Source organism: Geotrypetes seraphini, chromosome 1, assembly GCF_902459505.1.
Source record: "Geotrypetes seraphini chromosome 1, aGeoSer1.1, whole genome shotgun sequence".
Classification (NCBI taxonomy): domain Eukaryota; kingdom Metazoa; phylum Chordata; class Amphibia; order Gymnophiona; family Dermophiidae; genus Geotrypetes; species Geotrypetes seraphini.
The window spans coordinates 537,664,613-537,689,748 of NC_047084.1; the positions used below are offsets into that span (position 1 = coordinate 537,664,613).

The 25,136-nt window shown below is 41.4% G+C and overlaps 1 protein-coding gene across 7 annotated transcripts; it reads right to left on the minus strand.

Annotated features, from left to right (window-relative positions):
- Positions 1–1,294: 1,294 nt before the first annotated feature.
- Positions 1,295–25,006, minus strand: LOC117352581 (gastrula zinc finger protein XlCGF57.1-like). Of its 7 annotated transcripts, none has more exons than XM_033929119.1 (8): positions 24,882–25,006; positions 22,221–22,331; positions 20,950–21,076; positions 14,015–14,125; positions 11,947–12,060; positions 6,429–6,533; positions 6,062–6,169; positions 1,295–4,078 (listed from the first exon to the last, which is right to left on the minus strand). In XM_033929119.1, the coding sequence occupies exons 3-8, from the start codon at positions 20,957–20,959 to the stop codon at positions 2,628–2,630; spliced, it is 1,899 nt and encodes a 632-aa protein (XP_033785010.1). In that variant the 5' UTR covers positions 20,960–21,076; positions 22,221–22,331; positions 24,882–25,006; the 3' UTR covers positions 1,295–2,627. The 7 variants fall into 7 exon arrangements, with proteins under 7 accessions (XP_033785010.1, XP_033785008.1, XP_033785004.1 ...); XM_033929117.1 differs by having other exon boundaries at positions 1,295–4,075; positions 22,068–22,331; XM_033929113.1 differs by having other exon boundaries at positions 22,068–22,331.
- Between the last annotated feature and the right edge of the window lie 130 nt (positions 25,007–25,136).

A 25,136-nucleotide genomic window follows, 5' to 3' on the forward strand; every position in this document is an offset into this window, starting at 1 on the left:
ACACTACTAGCACCTCCAGACCTGCTGGTAATTTTGGAGCATTTAAAGGTCTGTGCTTCATTTTGGGCATCAGGCAATGTCGGGATCACCCAGAGTGCTCATTTTAATATCAATGGCCTCGTTATACTACATTTACATAATATTATCGGAGGATGCTACAAAGTAGAGAATGACACGGTGGCTATTACCCATGGTTAGCTGTGGGTAACCGCGGGTAACCTGCCAAAACAGTGGGGGGAAAAAGTGTTCACCGCAGCTACGGGGACAGGGCCATTCACCACTCCGTGAAGCGGTGAATGGCCTTGTCTCCACAGTTAAGGGAGAGAACGCATGTGGTCACTGATCATGCTCCCTCCCTCCTTACTAACAATCGCCACTGCCATTCGATCACTGCTGCCACCGCCCCATCCGAGCATCTCCCTTTATCCCTCCCTTTCCCTTGTGGTGGGGTGGAGGGAGAGATGGAAGGGAGAGGCACAGTAACAGAGCACATGGAAGAGGCAGAGAGAAGGCAGACAGTGGATTGAAGGAAATGAATGAGAAGAACATAAGGAAAGCAGAAACCAGACAACAAAGGTAGAAAAAAAAATTATATTTATTTTTTTTGCTTTAGGATAAAGTAGTATATTAGTTGTGTTGATAAATATTTATAAACAAAGCCCTGCCAGCTGAACATCTCTTTCGCTAGTTCAGCAGCCAGAACTTTGATTTATAAAATGACAATTGTACAGAATATTGTTTCTTTTTATACTTTAATAAAAATAAATTATTGGCACTAATTGGGATGAAATATTTATATATTTTTAGGCACTGGGATCCGTGCACAAGTTTTACACATGGTTCCAAAAAGAGGGATTGGCCATAGGAGTGTTTTTGCTGATCAGTGGCATTCTTGTAACTTACACACACTGAGTAAGGAGGATCCATTCCTAATATAGGTGCAAGGATTTACACCAGGGTTTAGTTGGTGTAAATCCTTGCAGCTAAAGTTAGGTGTGGTTCTTGGCACCAAGCGCTATTTTATATACAGTGCCTAAATTTGAGCACCATTTATAGAATAGTGCTCAGTGTGATTTTCAGTCATCGTCAATTTTTCGGCACCTTTTGTAGAATTCAGTCCTTAGTGTCCTGCTTGTGGAACTCGCTCCTACTTGTTCTGAGCCCTCTCTTATAAAATTTAAATCTGGTCTAAAAATTCTTTTCTTCACGCAGGCTTTTCAAGGCTTGACCAGCTGAAGGCCTCATGCATTGTGAGCTATCCATTATGTTGTCAAACACTTGTTCTTAGTACTGCCCTCTAACTTTCTATCTTCTTCCTGACTTCTTTTAATGAACATTGCTCTTCAACCATCTCATTGTTTTTTAAAGACTGTTTATCTGCACAGGCTGATCTCACTATGTCAAGCTATTAACCATACTGTACACCACTTTGCTATGATAACTTAAAAGATTGTTAACAAAGTTACTGAATAAACTGATTTAGAGCAAAACATTCTACCTGTGACAACAGATGATTCCTTTGTGCAGATTGTGGCCTTGTTTATTTTCCTTACAAATATTTTTTTTACTTTGGGGATAGGTTTAACATAGGTTGAATTTATTTATTTAAACATTTATATTCTGCACCATCCTCCAAATTTAGGTGGATCACAATATTTCTCTTCCTTTGACCCTAGAATACATATCCATCTTCATGTAGGCCAGAACATCAACATCCACAATCTGTAGCTCTTGATCTCTCCTCTTCATAGCTGTAGCTTCTGATCATGCCTTTACTCTTCACTTTGTTTCCTGGACTCTTATATCATTCTTGTTCTCCTGTTATATTGCACCCTTATCTTTAATTTTACTTCTTTCGGTTGCTCTGGCAGACTTGGCAGCTTTCTTACACTCATCGTTGGCTCTCCTTTCAGTCTCTAAATTCTTCTTTTCACATCATCTACCGTGTCAGCTATTTTATAATGTCTTACTTTGATCTGTTCAAAGAGATACATTAAATTTGCATCGATTGCCTTTCACAGCTTTTCCTTTGATATCTTTGCTGTTTCTTCCAGATTCTGGTAAGCTCTCTTTGTGTACCTTCTAGATTTAATATAGGGTTTGTGGCTTAAAAGTAGCAGTACATTATCACCTTTTTATCTTCAGATGTGCACTTATCCATTTCATCTTCTAAATGAATTTCTGTTGTTTATCTCCTATTGCAGTAGGTCAAGCCCAAAGCTGCAGCAAGGTAGTTATAGTCACCTGAAGTTTCAATACTGTTACTACTATCATCATTATCCCTGGTGCTTAGAAGGGTAGGCACCATTTTATCCAGGGTGATCTGTAGCCAGTATGAAATCTTCTTTTTTCCTTCCTACTATTTCAATGGTAGCTGTTACCTTCCTAAGATTTGGCACTGGTATTAAACAATTAAGTCACACAATGAAAACATCCAGTGATCCTTAAAGAGAGAAATATATATTTTCTTCCTTCTCAAAAATTCATCTCTGCAGACCTCCTCTGTGTAAACTCTTGTGACAGCAAAACACATTATGTCCATTTAAAAGGATTATCACTCATGGGGTAGTATGTCCAAATGTGTTTGTTTTGCTCATATCCTGGCGAGACCAAACCTTACTCTATTACTATATAAGATGTTGGCGTCTTGTATGTGCCACTAAATATGATTTCCGGGCAAAACTCTTCTCACAATCTGTACATTTAAATGGCTTCTCTCCAGAGTGGACTGATTTATGCATTTTGAGTTGTGATTTACGGACAAAACCCCTTTCACATTCAATACATTTAAATGGTTTCTCTCCAGTATGAACAAACATGTGAAGGCTAAGCTCTGATCTCTGAGCAAAACCTCTTTCACATTCCATGCACTTGAAAGGTTTCTCTCCGGTGTGATATATTTCATGTTTCTTTAATGCTGATTTACTAGCAAATGATTCCTCACATTCAGTGCAGTTAAATGGTTTCTCTCCAGTATGAATTCTTCTATGGATTTCTAAATCTGATCTGTATACGAAGCCTTTTTCACATTCAGGACATTTAAAAGGGTTGTTTCCTGTGTGATATATTTCATGCTTTTTAAGGGTTGATTTATTAGCAAATCTTTCATCACATACAGTACAATGAAATGGTTTTTCTCCAGTATGAACTCTTCTATGGATTTCAAAGTTTGAATGGTATGCAAAACATTTTCCACATTCAGGGCATTTAAAAAGTTTGACTCCTGTATGATATCTTTCATGCTTTTTAAGGTATGATTTACTAGAAAATCTGTCATTACATTCAGTACAATGAAATGGCTTTTCACCAGTATGAACTCTTTTATGCACTTCAAATTCTGATCTATATGCAAAACATTTTTCACATTCAGAGCACTTAAAAGGTTTCTCTCCAGTATGTCGCCTTTTGTGCTTTATAAGGGTGGCTCTGCTAGCAAATCTGTCCTCACATTCAGTGCAGTTAAATGGTTTTTCTCCAGTATGAATTCTTCTGTGGGTTTCAAATTCTGACCTGTATGCAAAACATTTTTCACAATCAGTACATTTAAATGGTTTCTGTCCTCTATGATAAAGTTTATGACATGTAAGCTGTGATCTCTGAGGAAAACATTTTTCACATTTAGGACATTTAAAGTGTTTTCTTTCTGCCTGAATTCTTCTCCGTGCCACATGATTGGATTGCTTAGGGAACCATTTTTCACATTTGTCACAAGAAAAGTGGTTCCTCTTTCTCTTATCCTGGTGGATGACTTTATGACTTGACTCCTTAGGAAGCTGGAGAATACATTCGGATGTTTCTTGATGTTCAATACATTGTGAGCATGTGCTGTAGTTTTTCTTGCATTCAGAGTATCTAAATGTCTCTCTTTCAAGTTTTGAACTGCAATTGGAATGTCTCTTACTTTCAGCACATGGGTTTGTCTTCCTTTCATTTTGTGTTCTCTCTTTAAACTTGCCCAAAAGTACTTTACCCATACCTCCTTCACAATCAACAGAAAGATTTAGGCTTTCTCTGGAGGAGTCTTGGTTCTTCCATTCATTTCTCTCCCAACCATTGCTGTGCATAGATCCATTGTCTGCTGAACAAAAAACAGAATATGCTTATTAATCTTACAAATATGGAAAAGAACAAATTTCAGAATGTTTTAATCCCATAAAGGGCCACTTTGGTAAAAAAGACTTTAATGTGAGAGCCAGGATCAGTGCTGAAGAGAGTGGATAGTGCCCAGAGCCCTGGGTGATAAGAGATTGGGAAAAGCCTTTCCACTGATGTAGCCAGTTCAGTTGCTCAGGTGTATTTAAGAGCAATACCCTGGATTCTCTATGTGTCGCCCAGAGTTGGATATGCAAATTTGGGCACTGGTCGCAGACCCATTCACAAATTAATTAATGATCCATTAACAATGTTAATTGGCAGCAATTTGGAATTACACACATATCTGCCTAGCCGCTATTCTATAACACATGCACCTAAATTTCATGGCGTGCAGCTCAAAAGGGAGCATGGCCATGGGCAGGTCAGGGACATTCCCAGAAATTAGGTGTGATATTATAGAATATTTGGTTATCAGTTGGGCGCAAGGATTTATACCAGGTTTTGGCAGGTGTAAGTACTCATACCCAAAGTTAGGTGTGATCTGTGCTGTTCTGTAAAAAGGCACATTGCACGGATCACCGTTTATAGAATACTAGTTTAGTGTGGATCTTTCCAGTACCGAACTTTGGGTGTCCTTTACTGAATCTGGCTCAATATGTGTAAATATGATGAATTCTCTAGACGCTTTCTCTCCCTCAGACTACCTTGTCTCCCCAACACACTCTTCTCCCAGTACACACTCCTCTTACCCTAAACCAATCTCAACATCCACCAACATCTCCTCCCAGTCACAACCACCATCATTCTGTCCCTAGTCCTTCCAAGCTGGGTTCCTCCCTGATTTATTGTCAAATATATTTTATTGCGCATCAAGAAAAACAACAATTGGAAACAAGAACAAAGAGCAACAGGGTAGCTCAAAATTTCACACCATAAACCAACAAACCCACCCCATCAACCCAACCCACAACCCAATCCTCCCCCCACCCACTCTCACTGATGCAAAAAAAAAAAAAAAAAAAGGACGCTAGCAATTCAAAAGGCGGCTACGAGCCACCGGGGACAATGTATTCCAAAATGGCTCCCAAATTCTCTGAAATGCACGTCCGGGCAAGGAAGAAATGTCTTGGACTCCTCTCCGTTCCCAGGAAAGCAATGTAATCATTCGACAACGCCAAAGGGACCTCCGCTTCCATCCACTTAAGCAAAATGCATTTGATAGCAATCACTGCCGTCCAATCCTCCCTGATTTATTAACGCCCCCACCTGATCTTTCCCAGAATCTTGGCACAGCCACTGCCTCTAGGGACAGCTATTTTCTTCCTGCATCATGTGGCTCTTGGTGAGCTTGATCTAAGTGGTGTCTAAACTTTACTGTTCATACTCTTGCAAGAGTAACTCAAACACATTTGAGAACCATGCAGTCCTGAAGGGAAACAGAGCAGTTGTTTTGGAGACACTACCAGCAGAAAGCCTCTGGACAAGATGGTGGGTAAGAGCATATACTACTGAGAGAAAAGAATTAGGGAACCACATGTGGTCCCTGGCCTTCCAATGAAGAATTCTTCCATATAGTGGTATATCAAATCTTTGAATAAACTGTCTTTGGTTAAGTTTCATATGACATATCAGAGTAAGCAATACTGCTTATAGACAGACAGATGCAGCAAGGTCATAGCTCATGAACAGAAGTGAAAGGACTATTTCCAGTATTATCCTGCAGGTTATGTGCACCTCATCCTTACCTCCAGTTGCTGCAGTATTTCCTTTCACTTCCGATTTCATTCATTATCCCAAAATTCTTGAAACCTACCCTGGAGACCTGAATTTTACACAAAACCAAGGACCCAAGGTCTTTTATGATGGTTCAGTCTTGACAGACAAAGAGCCTTACAATTTGCTATGTGTGATGTACAATACAGCATAATCAGCATTTTTCTATAAAGAATTTTGGGGTTTTTTTCACCTGTGACAGTCCCAATAAAGTCCTTTCTTCCTTCGGGCTGATTTCTGACAAAGGACTCGTCCACTTTCTGAGCCTGTATTGGGAGGTCAGGGCTGTTACCTGGAATGCCTGTTAATTAAATTAAATGGGAAAATACCTTCAGATGCCTTCCAGTTTTGGAAGCTAACAGAAAAAAAATCTAGCACCACTTAGCTAAAAGAGACTTGTGCTTATGATTCCGTGAGAGCTAAGCCCGACTATCTTCATAGAAGGTGTTAAGGAACACTACTTATAAGTTGATTAGAATTGTGTCCAGTCAGTAAGTGGGAGCTTTTTCAGTTGTACTGCCTTTTATTATGAAGTAGATCAACTTAGTGCAGTTACTCACATGTGCCTGTCATATTGCTTCCTCTGTCCACATATTCCTGGTACTCAGGCCTGAATCCTTCTTGTTTAATATGAATTAAAATGTCAGGTTTGATATCTAGACAGCCTGTTATAGAAAACCATGATTAGATTATGTTTAGGAATGGGATCCCAAAGCTCCTGTTATCAAAGTAAGTCTAAAAGGTTTCTCCCTCTTTACAGCTGCTGCCAGCAGTGCAGCATGAAGAGGAATGATTCTGTGCTCCTTACAAGGAAAAATGCATTCTGGCAGCACACTGATGGTGTTAAGGAACCAATTCAGCTAATTGAGCCAGAAAGCAAACCCAAACATTTATTTATTTTCACAGTTGTAGCCTGCTCATTCTACCATTCTTGATGAGTAACAACTAAACATGCACGATATTGTATAGAACATCAAACGATAAAAACTAAAAACAAAACTACTTATTAAGATCTACCACATATCTAACATAAAGGTAATATATTAAGGAAATGTCTGCAGAACATAAGATAAGCAACTTTATCTGAATATGAAGGAGAAATCTTTTTGGATAAAAGAAAATGAAAGAAAACCTGGAATTAAAATGAACAGAAAAGCTACACAACCCTCAAACCAGGATAGCAGTTAAAGCACTGTAAGTAATACAGTATATTAAGGAGGTGCTTCTGTCATAGCACTGCCAATATTTCATCCAGAGTGCAATTACACACACACAGTACTAAAATTACAGATTCATAGCCTAAAACTGTTAAGCAAAGGTACTTACCTGTAGAAGATATCCTTCAATGACAGTAGGTATATATTCTCACATGGGTGAGATCATCCACTGAACCTGGTACGGATACTTTAAATTTTTAAGGCAGTACCCATACTGCATGTGTACCAGTGCCTTCCCGCCCAACGTTGGCTCACGGAACCTCTGCAGTTCAGTAACAAAGCTAAGAAGCCAACTAGGGGAGGTGGGCAGTTTGTGAGAATATATACCTGTTGTCACATGTGGGACTCCCAACCTGTCTGATTCTGCAAACACGTGTCCTATTGGTAGGTGGCAGTAGGCATCCTACTGCCATCTCTCAGCCAATCGGGATGCACTTAAAAAAAAGGGGGGAAAGGGAAGGGCATCTACATTGTAGGCGTCTGTCGCATGTCTACGAAAACGAGTAGGGATGCTTAAGCACACTCAAGATGGGGCATGGGTGTGGTTTCACCCGGAAGTGGCCTTGGGTGTGCTTAAGTGTCCCTATGTGTCTCCGTAGACACACAATACATGCCTTTTTTTTTTTTTAATTATTTCTTTATTCATTTTTTCATATTACAAGTGTATCAGAAAAATAGATAAAATCTTATAAACACACTTGATTTTCCTTCATGAATACTTTAAGTACAATATATCATATTTATATTCATATTTTATAATGTTTTAGATAATATGTAAATCATTTAATATGTATGACAAATATAAATAAAATAAAAAAGCCCCCCAAGCCCTCCCTTCCTATTTCAGAAAATCTAACTTAATACTTCAAAATGCATTAATTAATTCATACATATTGTGAGGTAAATAAAATAATACCCACCCACATCCCCACTTAACAAATCTCTTATTATGGGAAAATGTTATTAATCATTACAAAAATCTGCTAATGGTCTCCAAATCTTCAGAAATTTACCAAAGTAACACAATACATGCCTTAAATGTAGACCTGCAAAATGCTGGTTTATATTAGATACAAAAAACATCATCGAGGAATCTTTTCCATACTACTATGTTAGAGAACCAATGAGAATGATAAAGATTTTGTTCTTCTAGATGTGCCATGTATAATGTTGCTAAAGAGGGTGCCAATGACGCTCCCATGGCAATCTCATGGTGGTGTTGATAAAACTCGCCATTAAACCAGAAAAAAACTCCCTTTTTAAAACCAATGTGGCTAAGTCCATTAAAAACGGAGTAGTCACTCTAGAGTCCACTGTTGGCTATTAGTCACACTTGATGTAACGTCACTATATACGATGATACCAGTGGATAAGGCGTTAGAATAAATGAAATCAATTTTTGAACAACAGTGGACTCTAGAGTGACTACTCCGTTTTTAATGGACTTAGCCACATTGGTTTTAAAAAGGAGTTTTTTCTGGTTTAATGGCGAGTTTTATCAACAACACCACGGGCTTATATTAAAGGCTGACACTGATGCGCGATTGGCATGCGATCGGTGTCCTAAAGAGAATCAGGCCCATAGTATATAAGAGCGTGGTGAACCTAGTGGGTTGGAGGGAAAGTTGGCACTCGGGAAGTAAAAAGATTTTGCAGAAGTGTTTGTCCAAAATGACTGATTTTCTGGAGTTATGTTCTAAACAGTAGTGAGAGGTGAAGTAGCTGCTTTGCAGTTGTCCTCAATAGAATCAGAACAGAAATCAGCTACTGAAGCAGCCAATGCCCTGACATTCTAGGCTGTTTCATGGCCCTGTACTGTCAGCTCAGCCTGAGTATATGTGAAGGAGATACAGTCCATTAATCTGTTAGGGTCAAAAGCCACAAAGAGCTGGGAAGATTTTTTTTTTTTAGAGGTTTATTCTGGTCCAGGTAATATGTCAATGCATGTTTGCATTCCAAGTTGTGGAGAGCTGTTTCACCTGGATGGGAATGTGGCTTTGGAAAGAAAACAGGCAGAACTAAGACTGGTTGAGGTGACGTTTGAAGGACCACTTTGTCATGGTAGAATTCTGTATATGGAGAATCTGATACAAGTGCTTGAAGTTGACTCACATGACATGCAGACGTGAGAGCTATAAGGAAAATGACTTTAAGTTATAAGTGGCTCAAAGGAAGACTTCATAAGAACAAATAGTATCACATTAAGATCCTAGGCTACAGGTGGAGACTTGATAGTTGGCCTGGTCAAAGTCTGATAATTGTTTAGCAAAGATTTAAAATAAATGGACATATAAAACTAGTAGTCCATAATTCTGTTAAGAAGCATAGAAGACTGGAATATACACTTGCAAAAGAATCTAATGTTCTGGCTTCTATGCATGGAGGAGCAAAAGTGTGTGAGCTGTATGATTGCTTAGTGGCAGACTGAACAACTAGTGGATGGTGTTAGGGTTGAGTTCTGTCAAATTCAGGATATGTCTGAATTTGTACATTGTGCCTATTTTTCTAGAAGCTAGATGAATTGACAAAGGAGTCTCCCAGTTCTTAAAAATTGTCCTTCGTAATTTGTATAAAGGTACCTTTGGAAGCAAAAATAATTTGTTTGTGAAAAACCACAACATATGATAACCCACTACCATCAGACCAACTTGTGTAAAGGTACCTTAATGCACTCATTTGGTAGTGTTTCAAAGTCAAGGAGTCCAAAAAGTTCTGAATGAAGTTGCTCCTCCGTTTCCAGTTTGATGGGCAATGCCTACCCCAGCTGTTTTATGAAATCAGTGAAAGAAAGACTCTCAGGCAGAGATGTGTGTCATTGAGGAGGAGGTGAAGGATCTGATGTATAAAATAGGACTTTTCTGTTGAGTATTCTAGTAACTCCTCACCTGAGTGAATGGAGATGTCCAAGTCAAACTGCTCAAAGTACTCCCTTGTAGGTGAATCAGGGAGCATGTGTTGAGAAGAGTATCGACTGTGAATTGAAGTGATGCAGGAGATAAATCTTCCATCAAAGATAATGTATGTGTTGAGCAGGCCTGTGCCGACTCTGATGCTCAATGTCGAGAAGGACTGCATGACCTTGTCCTCCTTCCTATTGATGCTTCAATACATCTTTGGGCTGGGCTGAGACAGGCATGGAAGCCTTTAAAGCCTGTAAGGACTGCATCTGAAGTAACAATGAAAGGTCTTGTCTGAACATTGCCTGGATTTCCTCCTGGAGAGACGGTGATGGTACCAAAGTGACAGTGGCATGGAAGCAGTCTGCTGTACTAGATGGTACGGCATGGGAGACCTTGATGTTGAGGTATGTTTCTGTGGAGGCGCAATCTGGATGGATGGAGAACATGCTTGGGAGGATACAGTGGTATGCCTAGAAGGGGAAAAATGTTTGTGCGTCTTAGCTTTTTTAGACGTTATGTCCTTGATGAAGATAAAATAAGAGTCTATGTTGATGCCAGGGTCACAGGAGGCTTTGTGTCGGGTTCTGAATCCCCAGTCATGCTCAATGTTGATGCTGAAGTGGTATCAAAAAGTTTTTCAAATTGTTTGTGGGCTTTAACTGATCTCTTTGCATATGAAGACAAATGACACAGTTAATTTCCCGTTGTTCAAGACCAAGGACCTGGATGTACCAATTATGAGGATTAGCCCCTAAACTGGTCCGATTATATTGAAAGTATTTCTTAAAGCCACTCAATACTGATTTTGACATGAAGGGAAAAACAGCCGATGCGAAGTCAAAGGGCTCAATGGCCTGAGGAGCTTGAATGAAAAAGGATCTGAAAACAACCAATGCTCCTGAGAAGAAAAAAAGGGCTCAAAGTAGCCCAAAGGCCAAAAACTTAAAAGTTGATAAAATTAAATCAAAGCTGGTAAGAATATAGGAAATGCTAAAAATAAAAAAAGCATGAGTAAAAGAATGAAAGATAAAGAAGGGAGAGTACCAAAAACTAAAAAAATTTGACTTGCTGAAGAGAAGACTGAAGACATAGCTTCTCAGCTCCACAGAAAACTAAGAACTGTAAGTCCCGCGAGCCAACATAGGGTGGGAAGGTACTGTCAAATGCACGATCCAGGCAATTCCTTAAAAATTTAAAGTGACTGTGTACTTGGTAGTATCTGTACTGGGTTCATGGATGATGTCATCTACATGCTTATCCTCAGAGAACGAATGTTCTCTATGAAAAGCAGCGTGATCAGCTACAAAGCCAAGTTATATCATCTTTTGGTGGCCACTGGTTTAGTTGCATGATGATATCTGTTTGTGTAGCAGATTGTCTGCTGGTCTTTGCAGTAATAACATTACATACTCTCAAAAGGATCAAATAACAGTTACACAGATAATTAATTTTACTATATCATTTTAGTGGATATTCTAGACTACTGGCTAGATTTAGAAAACTAATGTAGCAATACTTTGAATTATTATACACTCATAGATTTTGGCTTTTCAAATTTCATGTCCAGAAAGGCTCCTTTTATATAAACACTGCACCATGATCTGGATATATTCCCATCCAGATCAGCATATTTTGATGGGGTGGTTACTTGTACTGAAAAATGGTCATAAGTATTTCTGCTGCAATAATACATTTATTAATGAAATGGATTCTCTTTCAGCTGCTACTAATTAGACAGCTGCTGCTTGGTGCCCCCAATTGGTAATTTGCTTTCTAATTCATTTTGCAAGGAGATGTTTTTAACCTTCACTGGAAGGCATCCAAAATGTGTAAGTCAATGCATGAGTGCAGTTACAAAGGCACAAAGGTAAAAAATGTACAATGGGTGAGAAAGGTCTCTGCCCCAAAGAACTTGTAATCTGCACAGAAATAAAGCTGTTCAAGATGAATTTTATACTTGCTTGTTACAGGAGGATGAATCTGTTCTGTTGTCTCCGATTCAGTAGGTTCAATACAATGTAATTCATCTTCTTGTTTAATAGTGAGTGAGAACACTGATGTTATAAATGGCTGGCCTGTTGTAACACAATAAACATGCATCAAAAGATGCACTAAGGATTTGCTAACAACATATTTGATAATGGATCTCAAACCTTCAAGCATTCAGATTAAGATTTTTGTTCTTACTCATAAAACCCTTCATTCAACCTGTCCTTTTTATCTCTCACCATTCCCCCTCCACCCCACCCCCCTTGTGCACTTCATTTGATGAATGATCAGTGATTTCGATTACCACCTTCTCAACACAAATCAACAAAGAAAAGAAACTTTTTCTATGTAGCACCAACTTTGTGGAACTCATTATCCCAGTACATCAGATTGGAACAGTCCTATATCAAATTTAAATCTTGACGTAAAAACATATCTTTTTCAACAGACCTATAAGATCTAGTCTTAACAGCACTGATTTTTTTTGACTGGGTTTTCTGCATGTACAGTTCTGTGGTGGGCCCTTGACGCAACAGTTTTCTGTCTTTTTTTCTCCACCCCCTCCCGGACTCTGAGATTTTTCTTTTTTTTTTTAAACTTCTCTTTCCTATTTGAATTGGAATACTTTTCCTGTTTCTTGAGTTTTATAGAAATTATAAACCACTTTGATCTTTGAAGGAAAGATGGTACAACTATTCTCACTTAATGACCGAGTTCCGTTCATACGACTAGGTTGTTAAGCAAATTGGTCGTTAAGTGAGGATTGTCTGAACATCGCTCCTATCCCCCAAACCTTAAGTTCTGGACCCTTCCACAATTTATCTTAAAGCCTTGGGGCTAGATTCACTAAGGGCACGGTTCTGATCCGATCCGTGTCCAGGGGGCTGATTCACAAATCGCCCTCATGCAAAGGAGGCCGATCGGAATCACGACCCCAACTGCCTGCCTGGATTGCTCTATAGCGATTCCAGCGCATGTGTAGACCATCTGTAGATGGTCTGCGCATGCGCTGGACCTCCGGGCCCGGCAGCAAATTTTTTTTTTTAACTTTTTTGAGGCCCATGGTTTAACCCGCTTTAAACCCGCAGGGCAGGCAGGAAATCAGGGCAGCCGGAGAGTTGGGGCTGCAGGAGTTCAGGGCAGCCAGGAGATCAGGTTAGTGGGAGAGTTGGGGCTGCAGGAGTTTGAGGCTGCAGGAGATCAGGGCAGCGGGAGAGTCGGGGCTGCAGGAGTTTGGGGCACCCAGGAGATCAGGGCAGCAGGAGAGTCGGTGCTGCAGGAGTTCGGGGCAGACAGGAGATCAGGGCAGCAGGAGAGTCGGGGCTGCAGGAGTTCCAGGCAGGCATATCAGGGCAGCAGGAGATCAGGGCAGGCGGGAGAGTCTGAAAGCAGGAAGCAGGGCTGAATGCAGGAGTTTGGAGCAGAGACCAGGGCGGCAGAAGGCAGGGCAGTTGGAAAGGGCTTGAGCGACTGGTCCTCAGCAGTCGCTTGTTTGTGATCGGCCAGGCCAGTCGGTGTTGCAGGGTTTTGGTTAGTGAATCACGTCCCTGCCTACTTTGCATGCTGTTCCCCTCATTTGCATGCGCAGATCGGAGGATGGTCGGCAGAGAGGTAAGTGAATCGGGCCAGAGTAAAATCGGGTCGCAAAGGGGTCGCAAACCAATCGGTACACAATCGGTTTGCTCAGTGAATCTAGCCCTTGGTGGTCTAGTAGTGAAGCAGGGCATAAGCAATCTTCCTATGCTCCTGCCCTGTGAAAACTGTAATCAAAAATGACTGCCTTGAGCTCCCACGGCAGTCTCACGAGTTCCTGTGGTTTCGCGACTGCTGTGGGAGCTTGCAGCAGACATTTTTAATCATGGCTTTCATGGGGCAGGAGCATAGGAAGATCACAAGCTGGTCGTAACTCCGGGCGGTCATTAATCAGGTAAGTCATTAAGTGAAGAGTAGCTGTATATCAAATAAAGCTAACCATAACTATAAACCATTGCTTGGGATTTGAAAATGCAAATCTTTTTAAATCCATTAAAATGTACTTACTAGCAGGTCCATTAATGTTTTCTTTCTCTTTCCAATCATGGTGTTGGCTGAAATATTTTTCATCTTGCTGTTTAATCCTGAATAATACATCAGGATTAACAATTGAATAACCTGTCAATGTGAAAAATTACATTTTAAACTTTGGTAATAATCTATGGTAATGTGATAATTATATTTTAAACTTTGTCCTTGCAGAAGTCTTGAAGGGACTCCACAGTGCTATGCTCAGACAGAGGTAGGAGATGGGTACCAAAAGCTTTGCAAAATGAGGTGGTAACACCCTACCATTTCCCCTTGAATTATTCCTGATCCATTAAAACTAGTCAGAAAGAGCAGGAGATCCAAGGAAAGAACTCTGCTGCAAAATGCCCAGAGACTGGAAGACTACAGAGAAGCTCTATTAGAACCTTGTGAAGAAAGTGGGCCAGGTGAGGCACTCACCCTGAGAGCAAAATTCAGAGGCGAGACTAAACAAGACTAAGCACTTACTACCCAATATTCAGCACCATTTAACCAGTTAGGAACAACTCCTAGCCAGTTAAACAGCATTTGGCTGGCTAAATGTCAATATTCAGCAACGATAGCTGTATATCTCCGCTGAATATTAGCACTTAGCGACTAAAACATAGCCGCCTAGATCACACGATAGCTGCCAATTTTAAACGCTGACCAGCCAATTTTAATGGCCAAACTGGGTTGCCCAAATACCTAGTCTATCTTTGGCTGCTATAACTTAACTGGCCAGTGCTTAAAATCAACTTAGCTGACTAAGTTTGAGGTGGCCAAAAATAGAATGATTATTCAGTGCTGGTCACTGGAAATGGCCCAGCATTGAGGCCCGGATAGTGTATAGGATGCCTGTACTGGGCGTCCTATATAGAATCGGACCTACACCCATCCAAACTAAATCCGATTCTGTAACCGACGTCCATGGTGGGTTCTGTGGGCAGGAGGGGTTGGGCACCCTCCTGCCGCGATTGTCGGGGGGGAGTAGAGACTGGCGGCCGTAGCTGCAGCCGCTATACTAATCGCGGAAGGGAGATCCCTTGCCGCGATTAAATATAGCGGCCGCGTCTACTTACCATGTAGACCAGCATTTTGCTGGCCTACATTGTAAACGTCTCCTGCTGTACTAGGGAGATGTAGAGGGCCGCCTAAGGCTACCGCTTAGCCTTAGGCGGGCTTGCCGGCCTCCTTAGGCTCCCGGAGGCACCTTCAATATAGGCGACCTGCCTGGGGAGCATTTTTTTTAGAAAACATACCTCCCGATTGGCTGATTAGACAGCTGTAGGATGCCTACAGCTGCCTACAATCGGGACGCACTTTGTAGAATCGGGGCCTGAATGTCTAGGCTCGGCATCAACCATGGGAGCTAGTCGGCATCATTTCCGCAGTCTCAATATCAGCCTCTTAATCTGGTTTCATGCCAATGAAATTGGCCTGAAATACATCTAGATCTATACAACAGCTTCAACCTTAAATTTTCCATAGAGAAATGGAAAGGCTCTTGTTGAATAATTTTTAAAGCTGGGGAGAGGGGGGTCAGGGAAGATGGGTTGCCATTTCACCCTAGTCCAAGATTTAGGGCCTGATATAGTCAGTATCACATGCACCATGCAACTTCAAATCAGCAAAACGGTTCAGAAGGCATGCGCAACTTAAGACAAGTCCGAAAATACTTCAACAACGAACAATTCAAACTCATAGTACAAGCGCTAATCCTAGGACTCCTGGACTACTGTAACATACTTTACCTGTCATGCCCTGCCAACATGCTAAAACAATTACAAACAGTCTAAAATACAGCCCTAAGACGAATATACTCGCTGAAAAAATACGACCACATTACCTCAGCTTTCCAAGACTCACACTGGCTCCCAGTACAAGCATGCATACAACACAAATTCTACTGCACCCTATTCAAAGCCCTAAATGGAAATGGACCAAGCTATCTGAACAACCGCCTAATCTGGAAAAACACATCCAGACCAAGGAGAACTCAAGCACACTTTACCCACTCCCCAAACAAAGGCATGCAAAGCAAAAAAAATATATGACCATCTATTAGTCACCAGAGCAGTAAAAATAGACCACCACCTCTCAAATCTGCTGACCACGACGCCCAACTACAAAACATTCCGGAAAGAACTGAAAACCATACTATTCAAGTAATTTGTCAAATGATTTAACCAAACCATATCGACCATTCCCAGATCCCGACGCATACTATAGCTATCAACCTTGTAATCTCCCTGGGAATGCCCAGGCTAATTTCTTGTTGTAAACCACCTAGAACTGAAAGGTATTGGCGCGATAGAAGACATTGATGTAATGTAATAAGAATTTTTTTCTACCTGTTTCTATTCTACATGGTAAATTTTTCTGTTCATCTATCCTTGTGTAGTTTACTATCTGAGCTTTCTATGTATTTGTGTTATAAGTTGAGAATATTCCTAGAAATCCTTCTAGCACACAGTAATTTATGGTAATTAAAGAGTTGTTACCACTTTATGTAAGAGTCATTTATTTGATATACCATCTATCTGTGACTTAAGTCAATGATCTCCAACCCTTTTCATGTAAAGGGCTGCCGTATGAACATGAGAAAGCTCTGAGGGCCACCAAAAGAGTTCAAGCTTATACATATTAATAATTTTATAAACTGCCTTGACCTACTGGTTATCGGAGAGAAAACAGAGGGAAGGGTTAAATAGTCATTTTTCTCAATGGAGGAGAGTAAACAATGGAGTGCCGCAGAGATCTGTACTGGGACCGGTGCTATTTAACTTATTTATATATGATCTGGAAATTGGAACGACGAGTGAGGTGATTAAATTTGCAGATGACACTAAACTGATCAAAGTTGTTAAAATGCATGCGGATTATGAAAAATTGCAGGCAGACCTTAGGAAATTGGAAGACTGGGTGTCCAAGTGGCAGTTGAAATTTAGGGCCTGTTTTACAAAGCCACACTAGCGGCTGCAACATGGTAACGGCCCCGAAGCCCATAGAGATTTAAAGGGCTTCGGGGCTGTTGCCGCGCGGCTTTGTAAAACAGGCAGCTAATGTGGACAAATGCAAAGTGATGCACATTGGGAAGACTAACCCAAATCACAGTTACAGGTTGCTAGGGTCCACCTTGGGGGTTAATGCCCAAGAAAAGAATCTGGATGTCATTGTAGACAATATGATGAAACCTTCCGCCTAATGTGCGGCGGTGGCTAAAAAAGGAAACCAGATACTAGAAATTATTTTAAAAAGGATGATTAAGACTAAGAACATATTGCTCCATGGTGCGACCTCACCTGGAGTATTGCATTCAATTCTGGTCTCCTTATCTCAAGAAAGATATAGCTGCACAAGAAAAGGTTCAAAGATGAGCGACCAAGATGATAAAAGGGATGGAACTCCTCTTGTAAGAGGAAAGACTAAAAAAGTTAGGGCTCTTCAGCTTAGAAAAGAGACGGCTGAGGGGAGATATGATTGAAGTCTACAAAATCCTGGGTGGAGTAGAACGGAGACAAGTGGACCAAATTTTCACTCTATCAAAAATTACAAAGACTGGGGGACACACAATGAAGTTACAGAGAAATACTTTTAAAACCAATAGGAAGAAATATTTTTTCACTCAGAGAATAGTTATGCTTTGAAACGCATTACCAAAGGTTGTGGTAAGAGTGGCTATCGTAGCTGGTTTTATGAAGGGTGTGAACAATTTCCTGGAGGAAAAGTCCATAGTCTATTATTGAGAAAGACATGGGGCATGAGACTACTTGCCCTGGATTAGTTGCATGGAATTTTGCTACTCTTTGGGTTTTGGCCAGGTACTAGTGACCTGGATTGGCCACTGTAAGAAAAGGGCTACTGGGCTCGATGGACCGTTGGTCTGACCCAGTAAGGCTATTCTTATGTTTATTCAGACTGAATATTAAATATTAAAATTAATACTAAAATTGATTCTACAATACTTCAAGGATATATTTTAAAAATTCTATTTTGGATTGTCAACAGTTGAAAATTCCATAAATTGACATCTTAGTAACACACTTAGAAGAGTTATGGGACTCATTTTCAAAGCACTTAGACCCACAAAGTACCACAGAAACCATAGTACCATGATGCACAGCACTTAGCCTGAGCTGTGAAGACAGTCTAGCCTCAGAGAACAGCCAAACTTTATATATATGTCTACCTGAAAAACCACTGGGAAGGGAGAGAATGACACGGTGACAGAATTTGTCACCGTCCCTGTGGGTAATCCCATGAAACCATCCCCATGTCATTCTTTAAGGAGAGAGGGGAGAATCAGAGTATGAATGGGCACAACCACTGACTCTCAAGCCTTGAATTGAAGAATGCTGGTGTAGATGGACTGAGACACTAAAGAATGACATGGGATGGTTTCCCACGGTTATCCCACGGTTATCCGCAGGGACAGTGACAAACTCTGTCACCATGTCATTCTCTAGGTACAACTCAAACATTCCATCACAGCCTGCCTTTCATTAGGCACTAATATTTATGAACAAACAATACCAGTTCTAAAGTTCATGCATTGGTTTTTGGATTTCATTCTAGGGCTAAGTTTAAAATACTCTTTTTCATTTTAAAAGCCTTAAGGAGATTGCTTAAAGGCTTTGGCACAGCCAAAGGAAGTTCCTAAGTCCTAGAATGTGTTGACATTTAAGATATACAATGCACTGTATTAGAACAGCCCTTCTATTGCTGACAGAAGCGAAACTAAATAGCGCATGATAACTAAGTTATTATGATTTATAGAATTGCTAAGGAAAAATTACTAATAAAATAAGATTGACAAGAAATCATGTAATCTAAACTAACCAAAAGAACATTGCTGGAGTATGAAATTTATCATTGCTTTTTAATTAAGTAATTGTGTTATAATTGGAAAATGTAGTAACTAATGTATGAATAATAAAGAATGAAATGATGTCATAAACCTAATAAAATAGCTAATTCACTTGTGATTCAGGGAGATTCTTGGTTGTTATTCTACCACTTCGTAGATCGCCAAAATCTCCCAAGGCCTTGATGTTTAAACTACAATTTGAGGCTCATAATTAAAATTTTGAAATGTCCAAAAACCTGCCTAAGTTGGCACTTGGATGTTCTACTAGCCAGGATGTCCAAGTGCAGATAATCAAAACCAACCTGGATGTTCAGAAGAATTTCTAAGCTGCTGAACGTCCAGAGCTCAAAGAGGTGTCTCAAGCAGGCTTAGACCTGGATGTCCTGCAGGGATAATCAAAGCTTTCCCAGGACTGTCTTAGGCAGAACTTAGACACAGGGAGTTAGACCTGGTTTAGTTGCATTTAAGTTCCACAAAGGTGCTCAAACTGACAAGAATACCACTGGAGGGTTTAAGGCACAACCCCCCTTACTCCCCCAGTGGTCACGACCCCTTCCCAGCACCCAAAGAGGGGGAAAAAACTCAGTAGACTTCCCATCAGCTGAGCCAGTTTCGGTGCAGTCCTGCTGGCTCAGCTGATTGTGGATTCCCCTGCTAGAAACAGCTGAATTGGCAGGAAGAAAAAAAATCTCTCTCTCCCTCCCTCACTTCCACCAATCCCATTTACCCCCTCCCCGACATCCCCCCTGACATCTCCATACCCCCCTGACATTCCCATATCTTATGCTTACAAATTGGCAGGATGGAAGCCCATTCCTTCCTGCCTATAAGGCCGCATGCTCAGAATGATAGACATTCCCCCTCCCAATTCATCTTGGGATGCAGTGGGAGGGGCCTAAGGCCTTGACTGGCTTAAAATCGCATCTTTCTGAGCATGCAGTTGTCAGACCAGCCTTACCTTGCTAGCTGTCAGCATTTTCTGTTGGCCTAACCAATGACAGCAAAGGCCTATGGGAGATTATCTGATCTTGGGGGATGTCCATGCAGATAGAACATCAGCCTCAGAATGCCTAAATTATCAGTGCTTAAAAGTAATAAAAGGCCTTGGCACAGCCCTGAGGTTCTGAAGATGTGCTAATGTCTGGTGCTTAAGAAGGACAGTAGCTCCAGAAGCCATTGTCAGACTGATACTGGAAATTAATAGTAACTCCAGTCTATGAGGGACAGTTGCTCCCTCTTTTCTTTTCCAGTCTATCATGCCCCACACCCCTTTTTACCATTGTTTCAAACAGTTTACAAAAGATAGACAACAATAGATTCTAGTTTTAGAGCAAGTCTCAAACTTATAAATGTAAGAGGTTAAAATCCGGTCTCTCTCTCTGGACTCATTTACCTTCGCTGTCTTACCCCCACCCTCTCTCTATAGATATATATTTTCTCTGGACACAGCCTCTCACTTTTCCAGACACACATTAATGCAGATAAACTGTCCTTTCTCTCTCACACACACACAAGCAGTCTCTAAATCCACTCTGTATTTGTAAAGCTTATTTCTATCACTTTCTGTACATTTGTAACCCAGTATATGCTTGATGTATCTTTCTAAACATTGCCTTTCTGTAATTTCAAGCCTATTTCTGCACAATATATTCTTTATGCAACTACTCTTGGCAGTCCTTGTCATTAATTTTACTTCTTACTGAACCTTCTATGAGGGTATTGAACCCGGGACTTGGCAGATTGTAAGTCCGCCACCTTATATCATTGGGGGCTTGTCTGCTGCAATATCACCCCATCCAAAACCTTACATTTTGGGGGCTAGTCCTTACAACAGTCCTATAGGTTGCGGGGAGTGGGCTTCCCTCCTGCCAATTTGTCAGTGGAAGGTAAGGGGGTGTCACGGGAGGATGTCGGGGGTGGGGGGAATTAAGTGTCTTGTTGAAGGTCAGAGAATGAAACCAGAATCTTTAGATCTAAGCTCTTCTACCTGCTCCCAATAACAGACAATGTGACCTTTACAATCCAAAGGAGCTATACATAGTTGATGGATGAAAGGCATCTTTACCCCGTGACATCAAGATTTCATGAATCTCCTCAATGACCTTCTTGTACAGCTCCCTTTGCCGTTCTTCCAGAACGTCCCACTCTGCTTCCCAAAAATAAGCAGCAACATCAGTAAACGTGATTGGTACCTGAAACAGCAAATGGCATACACTCAGCCCCTCCTCCTTCAGTTCTTTTTACTGTGTGTAATAAGCTTTGTTATAGGGCATTTATAGCAAGGGCCTCACAGGACATTTAAAATCATTGAACAGGCGGATGGGGGAGGGTTTGTCTCCCCTCAGTTTGCTGAGAAGGGGAAGCACCTAATCCTCTCAATAATGTGAAATACTGGGAAAGGAAGGGTCCAGGGTTCCTAAGAGTATGGCAGACAATAAGATTTCTCAGCATGTACAACCCTTTCACCTGCCTTCTCCAACATCTGTCTCTTCAAGGAGTGGGGGTATTATAAAGTGAAAAAAATGATTTAAGTGCCTTCACTTGTCCTCCATCTTCTGTCCTCTCAACTCCTTTTCTCTTCCTGCCTTGACTTCATTAACCCTCGTTCATATCCCCTATGATATGAGCGCCTGTCTCTGCTGCACATCCCCTACTTCATTGGTAGGATCTTATGCCTTTGTTTTCTCCAGGTTGAATTAAATGTTGCCCCACTTCCGAGTTCACTGTGGATCTCAATGTTGCCCTTAGAATTCATTGGCTGCCGCAGGAGCTCAAAGAAGCACTTTCTGCCTCTCATCTTCCATTTTGCTCACTCTTTGTGGCTTCCTAGCCTTGTGCAGTAGCTTCAGTGATATTACAACCCAGCTTCTCATATCTGAAACTGCTCTCTTGAACCTTTCCTTTGGCTCTGACAGTAGAATGAAATCAATCATAACTACTCTCACTGCTGCTTCCTGCCTTTGTTTTATTACGCTATATTTCTATACCACCTTCTTGAGACCTAGTCCAATCTAAAGTAGTTCATAAAACTTAATACAAGAATACTTCATAAAAATACATGAGCTAACATTTAGACCCACAGAGGAGCCTGCTTGTGAGAAAGGAAAGTTGGAGTAAAACCATTGTTTTGTTTTGGTTTTCCTTTTTTCTGTGACTAGAAAAGTTTGAAAAAGGTTTTCTTACCAGATCAGAGACTAGTGTGGACATTTCCCTTCTGTCTTCCCTCTGACTTATGCAGCTATGGGGGTAGATTCAGGCTGGAGATGTCTTTTTTTCTAGGCAGATGCAGAGAAAGATGAATATTTCAGGAAGTTCACTCATAAAATTCCATCTCACCCTTTGCAAAGCAGAAGTGCAGATTTAGGTCTCTGGTTTGCAGGGATTTCTAATCCTGGGGAGGCAGGAGGCTTCTGCTTTGTTTCAGGAACTTTTCAGCTCTTTCCAGCCCTTCAGATATTAAAGAAAGAAAGCAAAAGATTAATCTCTATGCAGAGCATGTGCAAAGAGGATCATTTCCAGGATCCGGAGCCCCTAAGGGATTCATGGATCCATCACCCAAGACCGTTTTTCCAAATCTGGGAAGTACAGCATTGTCCAATAAAGGATCAGAGAGGTCCTGATCAGTTGCTGGAACCCATGAAACATTCTGGGAAGGAGGAACAGAGACCCCCCCTGAGGCCACTCAGCTACTGAGATACGTAGCAGAGGGAACAGAAGAGCACCCAACCGTCTGACCTCTGGGTTAAAATTCAGACCATCAAAATCTCATGAATTCTGAGAAGATATCTGGACCTTGGGGCATAGAGTCACCCTTAGATGACTGAGGCATGTGCTTCTTAGGCTGCGGAGAGTCCGTCTCGTTGCGGACAGACAAAGCCACAGAACCAAGCCCTGAAAACAAAGGTGGCCGACCCAATGGGCTAGCTGAGTTTGCAATCGCCTGCTTCTTTGAAATTACCGCCCCCCCCCTGACTGTACCATGCGGCATGTGGTGCAAAAACACTCTAAAGGCAGCAATTTTGCACAAATTTGGTATGAATTGACCTGGGGGCCACCGCGTGAGCGGGCTGCTGGGCACAATGGACCACTGATCTGACCCAGCAGCAATTCTTATGTTCTAGGACACCCTACGGACTCCATTCCAGCGGTTTTCTTGGCAAAATTTTAGAGAAGCAGGGAAAAGTTGAAAAAAAGATCATTAAAAATCCTAAGCACATTACAGTTTGCGCTCGACTCCCCGTTTAACAGGGAGTGAGATTAGGTCAGGGACAGCCAAGAGCTCCAAGGAAGATTAAGCAGACTGGCATGCCAGTTTTAGACTGCAGTCTGTGAATTCTCAAGTACGCAGAACTTCAAATCCATTTCAAATGCAAAAATACCCACGAAAGTGATGAAACTATGTCGAATTAAAATAATAAAATGGGGAGAGCAGCATTCACACAGCTGCAGTCATGCTTGCAGAAGAAAAGACTGCTAGAGGGCGCTAAACTAGCCTGTGAAGTACACTGGAGGCAGAGTGAAAAACCTGAAATGGATTTTTTCTGTAGCTCATGTGAGTAAAGGGAAATAACCCTATGGTCTATAACAGGGGTAGACAATTCTGGTTCTCGAGAGCCGGATCCAGGCCAGGTTTTCAGGATATCCACAATGAATATGTATGAGATGGATTTGCATGCACTGCCTCCTTGAGATGCAAATCTCTCATGCATATTTATTGTGGATATTCTGAAAACCTGACCTGGCTCCGGCTCTCGAGGACCGGAATTGCCTACCCCTGGTCTAGAATAGTGGTTCTCAACCCTGTCCTGGAGGACAACTAGGCCAGTCGGGTTTTTGGGATAGCCCCAATGAATATGCATGAGTGAACTTTGCATATAATGGAGGTGACAGGCATGCAAATCTGCCCCCATGCATATTCATTAGGGTTATCCCCAAAACTCGACTGGCCAGGTAGTTCTCCAGGACAGGGTTGGGAACCACTGGTCTAGAATGTCTCACCTAGTGCACTGGAACAAGGGTTATCTCTTATATGAAAATTTTATCTAAGGGTACCTAGAATTAATTTTTTTAATTGAATATCTGTTGGATAATTATACTGGGCTGTGGGATTACCGTATATACTAGAAAATAAGCAGAGATTTTGGGGCCAAAAATGGGGGTCTCAGCTTACTGTGTATATATATATGGGACAGCACTCACTTGCTCCCCCTCCCAGACCTGCTGCAGGCCTCTGCCTGGCCTGTGGTAAGACCTGGTGGTTGAGTGATGGGTTGGGACCAGAGGGATCCCTCCTGCCTACAGTCTCCAATGACTCTAAAAGGTTTTACTGTATTTCCTTCTTGCCTCTCCCACGTACCTTTTGAATTCCCTCCTGTCCCAGCCGCCTGTGATGATTTTTACCTCCCTCCTGCCTCCCATGCCTACATTTCAATTCCCTGGTGGTCCAGTGGTGAATTGAGCAGGTCCAAAAATCCAACCATTCAAAATTACAATCAGGGTGGGGGCGGGGGGGAATTGATGCTGAAGTGTTTATAGTAAAGGTTACAAACAGGAAAACATGAACATTCAAAAACAAATGTTACTGTGTTTTCCATGACTCTTAAAATGGTCTAATTCAATGAGAGATACTATTAAGTTTCTTTGTTTTCCTTAAATACAGTATAAACATTCTGTATCTGTTAGTGAATAGAAATCAACAAATTGGCTTGATCATTTCTTCTTTAGTCCTTAAATTTTGAATTTTAGATGTATTACTTGAGAATTTGTAAATTCTGAACTGACCCAATCTCTGAGCAGTCTGGATTTTTGGACTTGTACTGTGGTAAATGTTAAAGTACAGATACAGTACTATGTGAATGAAGGAAGAATGGCAGGGAAATGAATGCGGAGACAGGGGGAGGAAGAAGGTGGGGAAATAGGACAAGAGAAATGGATCCTGGGTCTATAGGGCTGAAAGCAGAGCAGCTAGCAACAACAGAAGAATCCGTTTATTCTTACTTCTTGTGCTCTCGCTTCCACCCAAACTCCCCTTCTGAGTGGTTAGCTGCCAGCATCTCGTTGTCAAAGGAGAACGATCAACTCCCTGACAGAAGTAGGTGGGGACACCAAAGCGAGGCCTGAAACGCCCTGTGATTGGAGCCCCCAGAATGAGGCTTGAAACAGCATTTCTCGCCTGTGTCCTGCGGAAGTGATGTCCTGGTCTGACTGGAAGAAGCGTGACCTAAGGAAGTGACGTCTTTACTCTTGATCGGG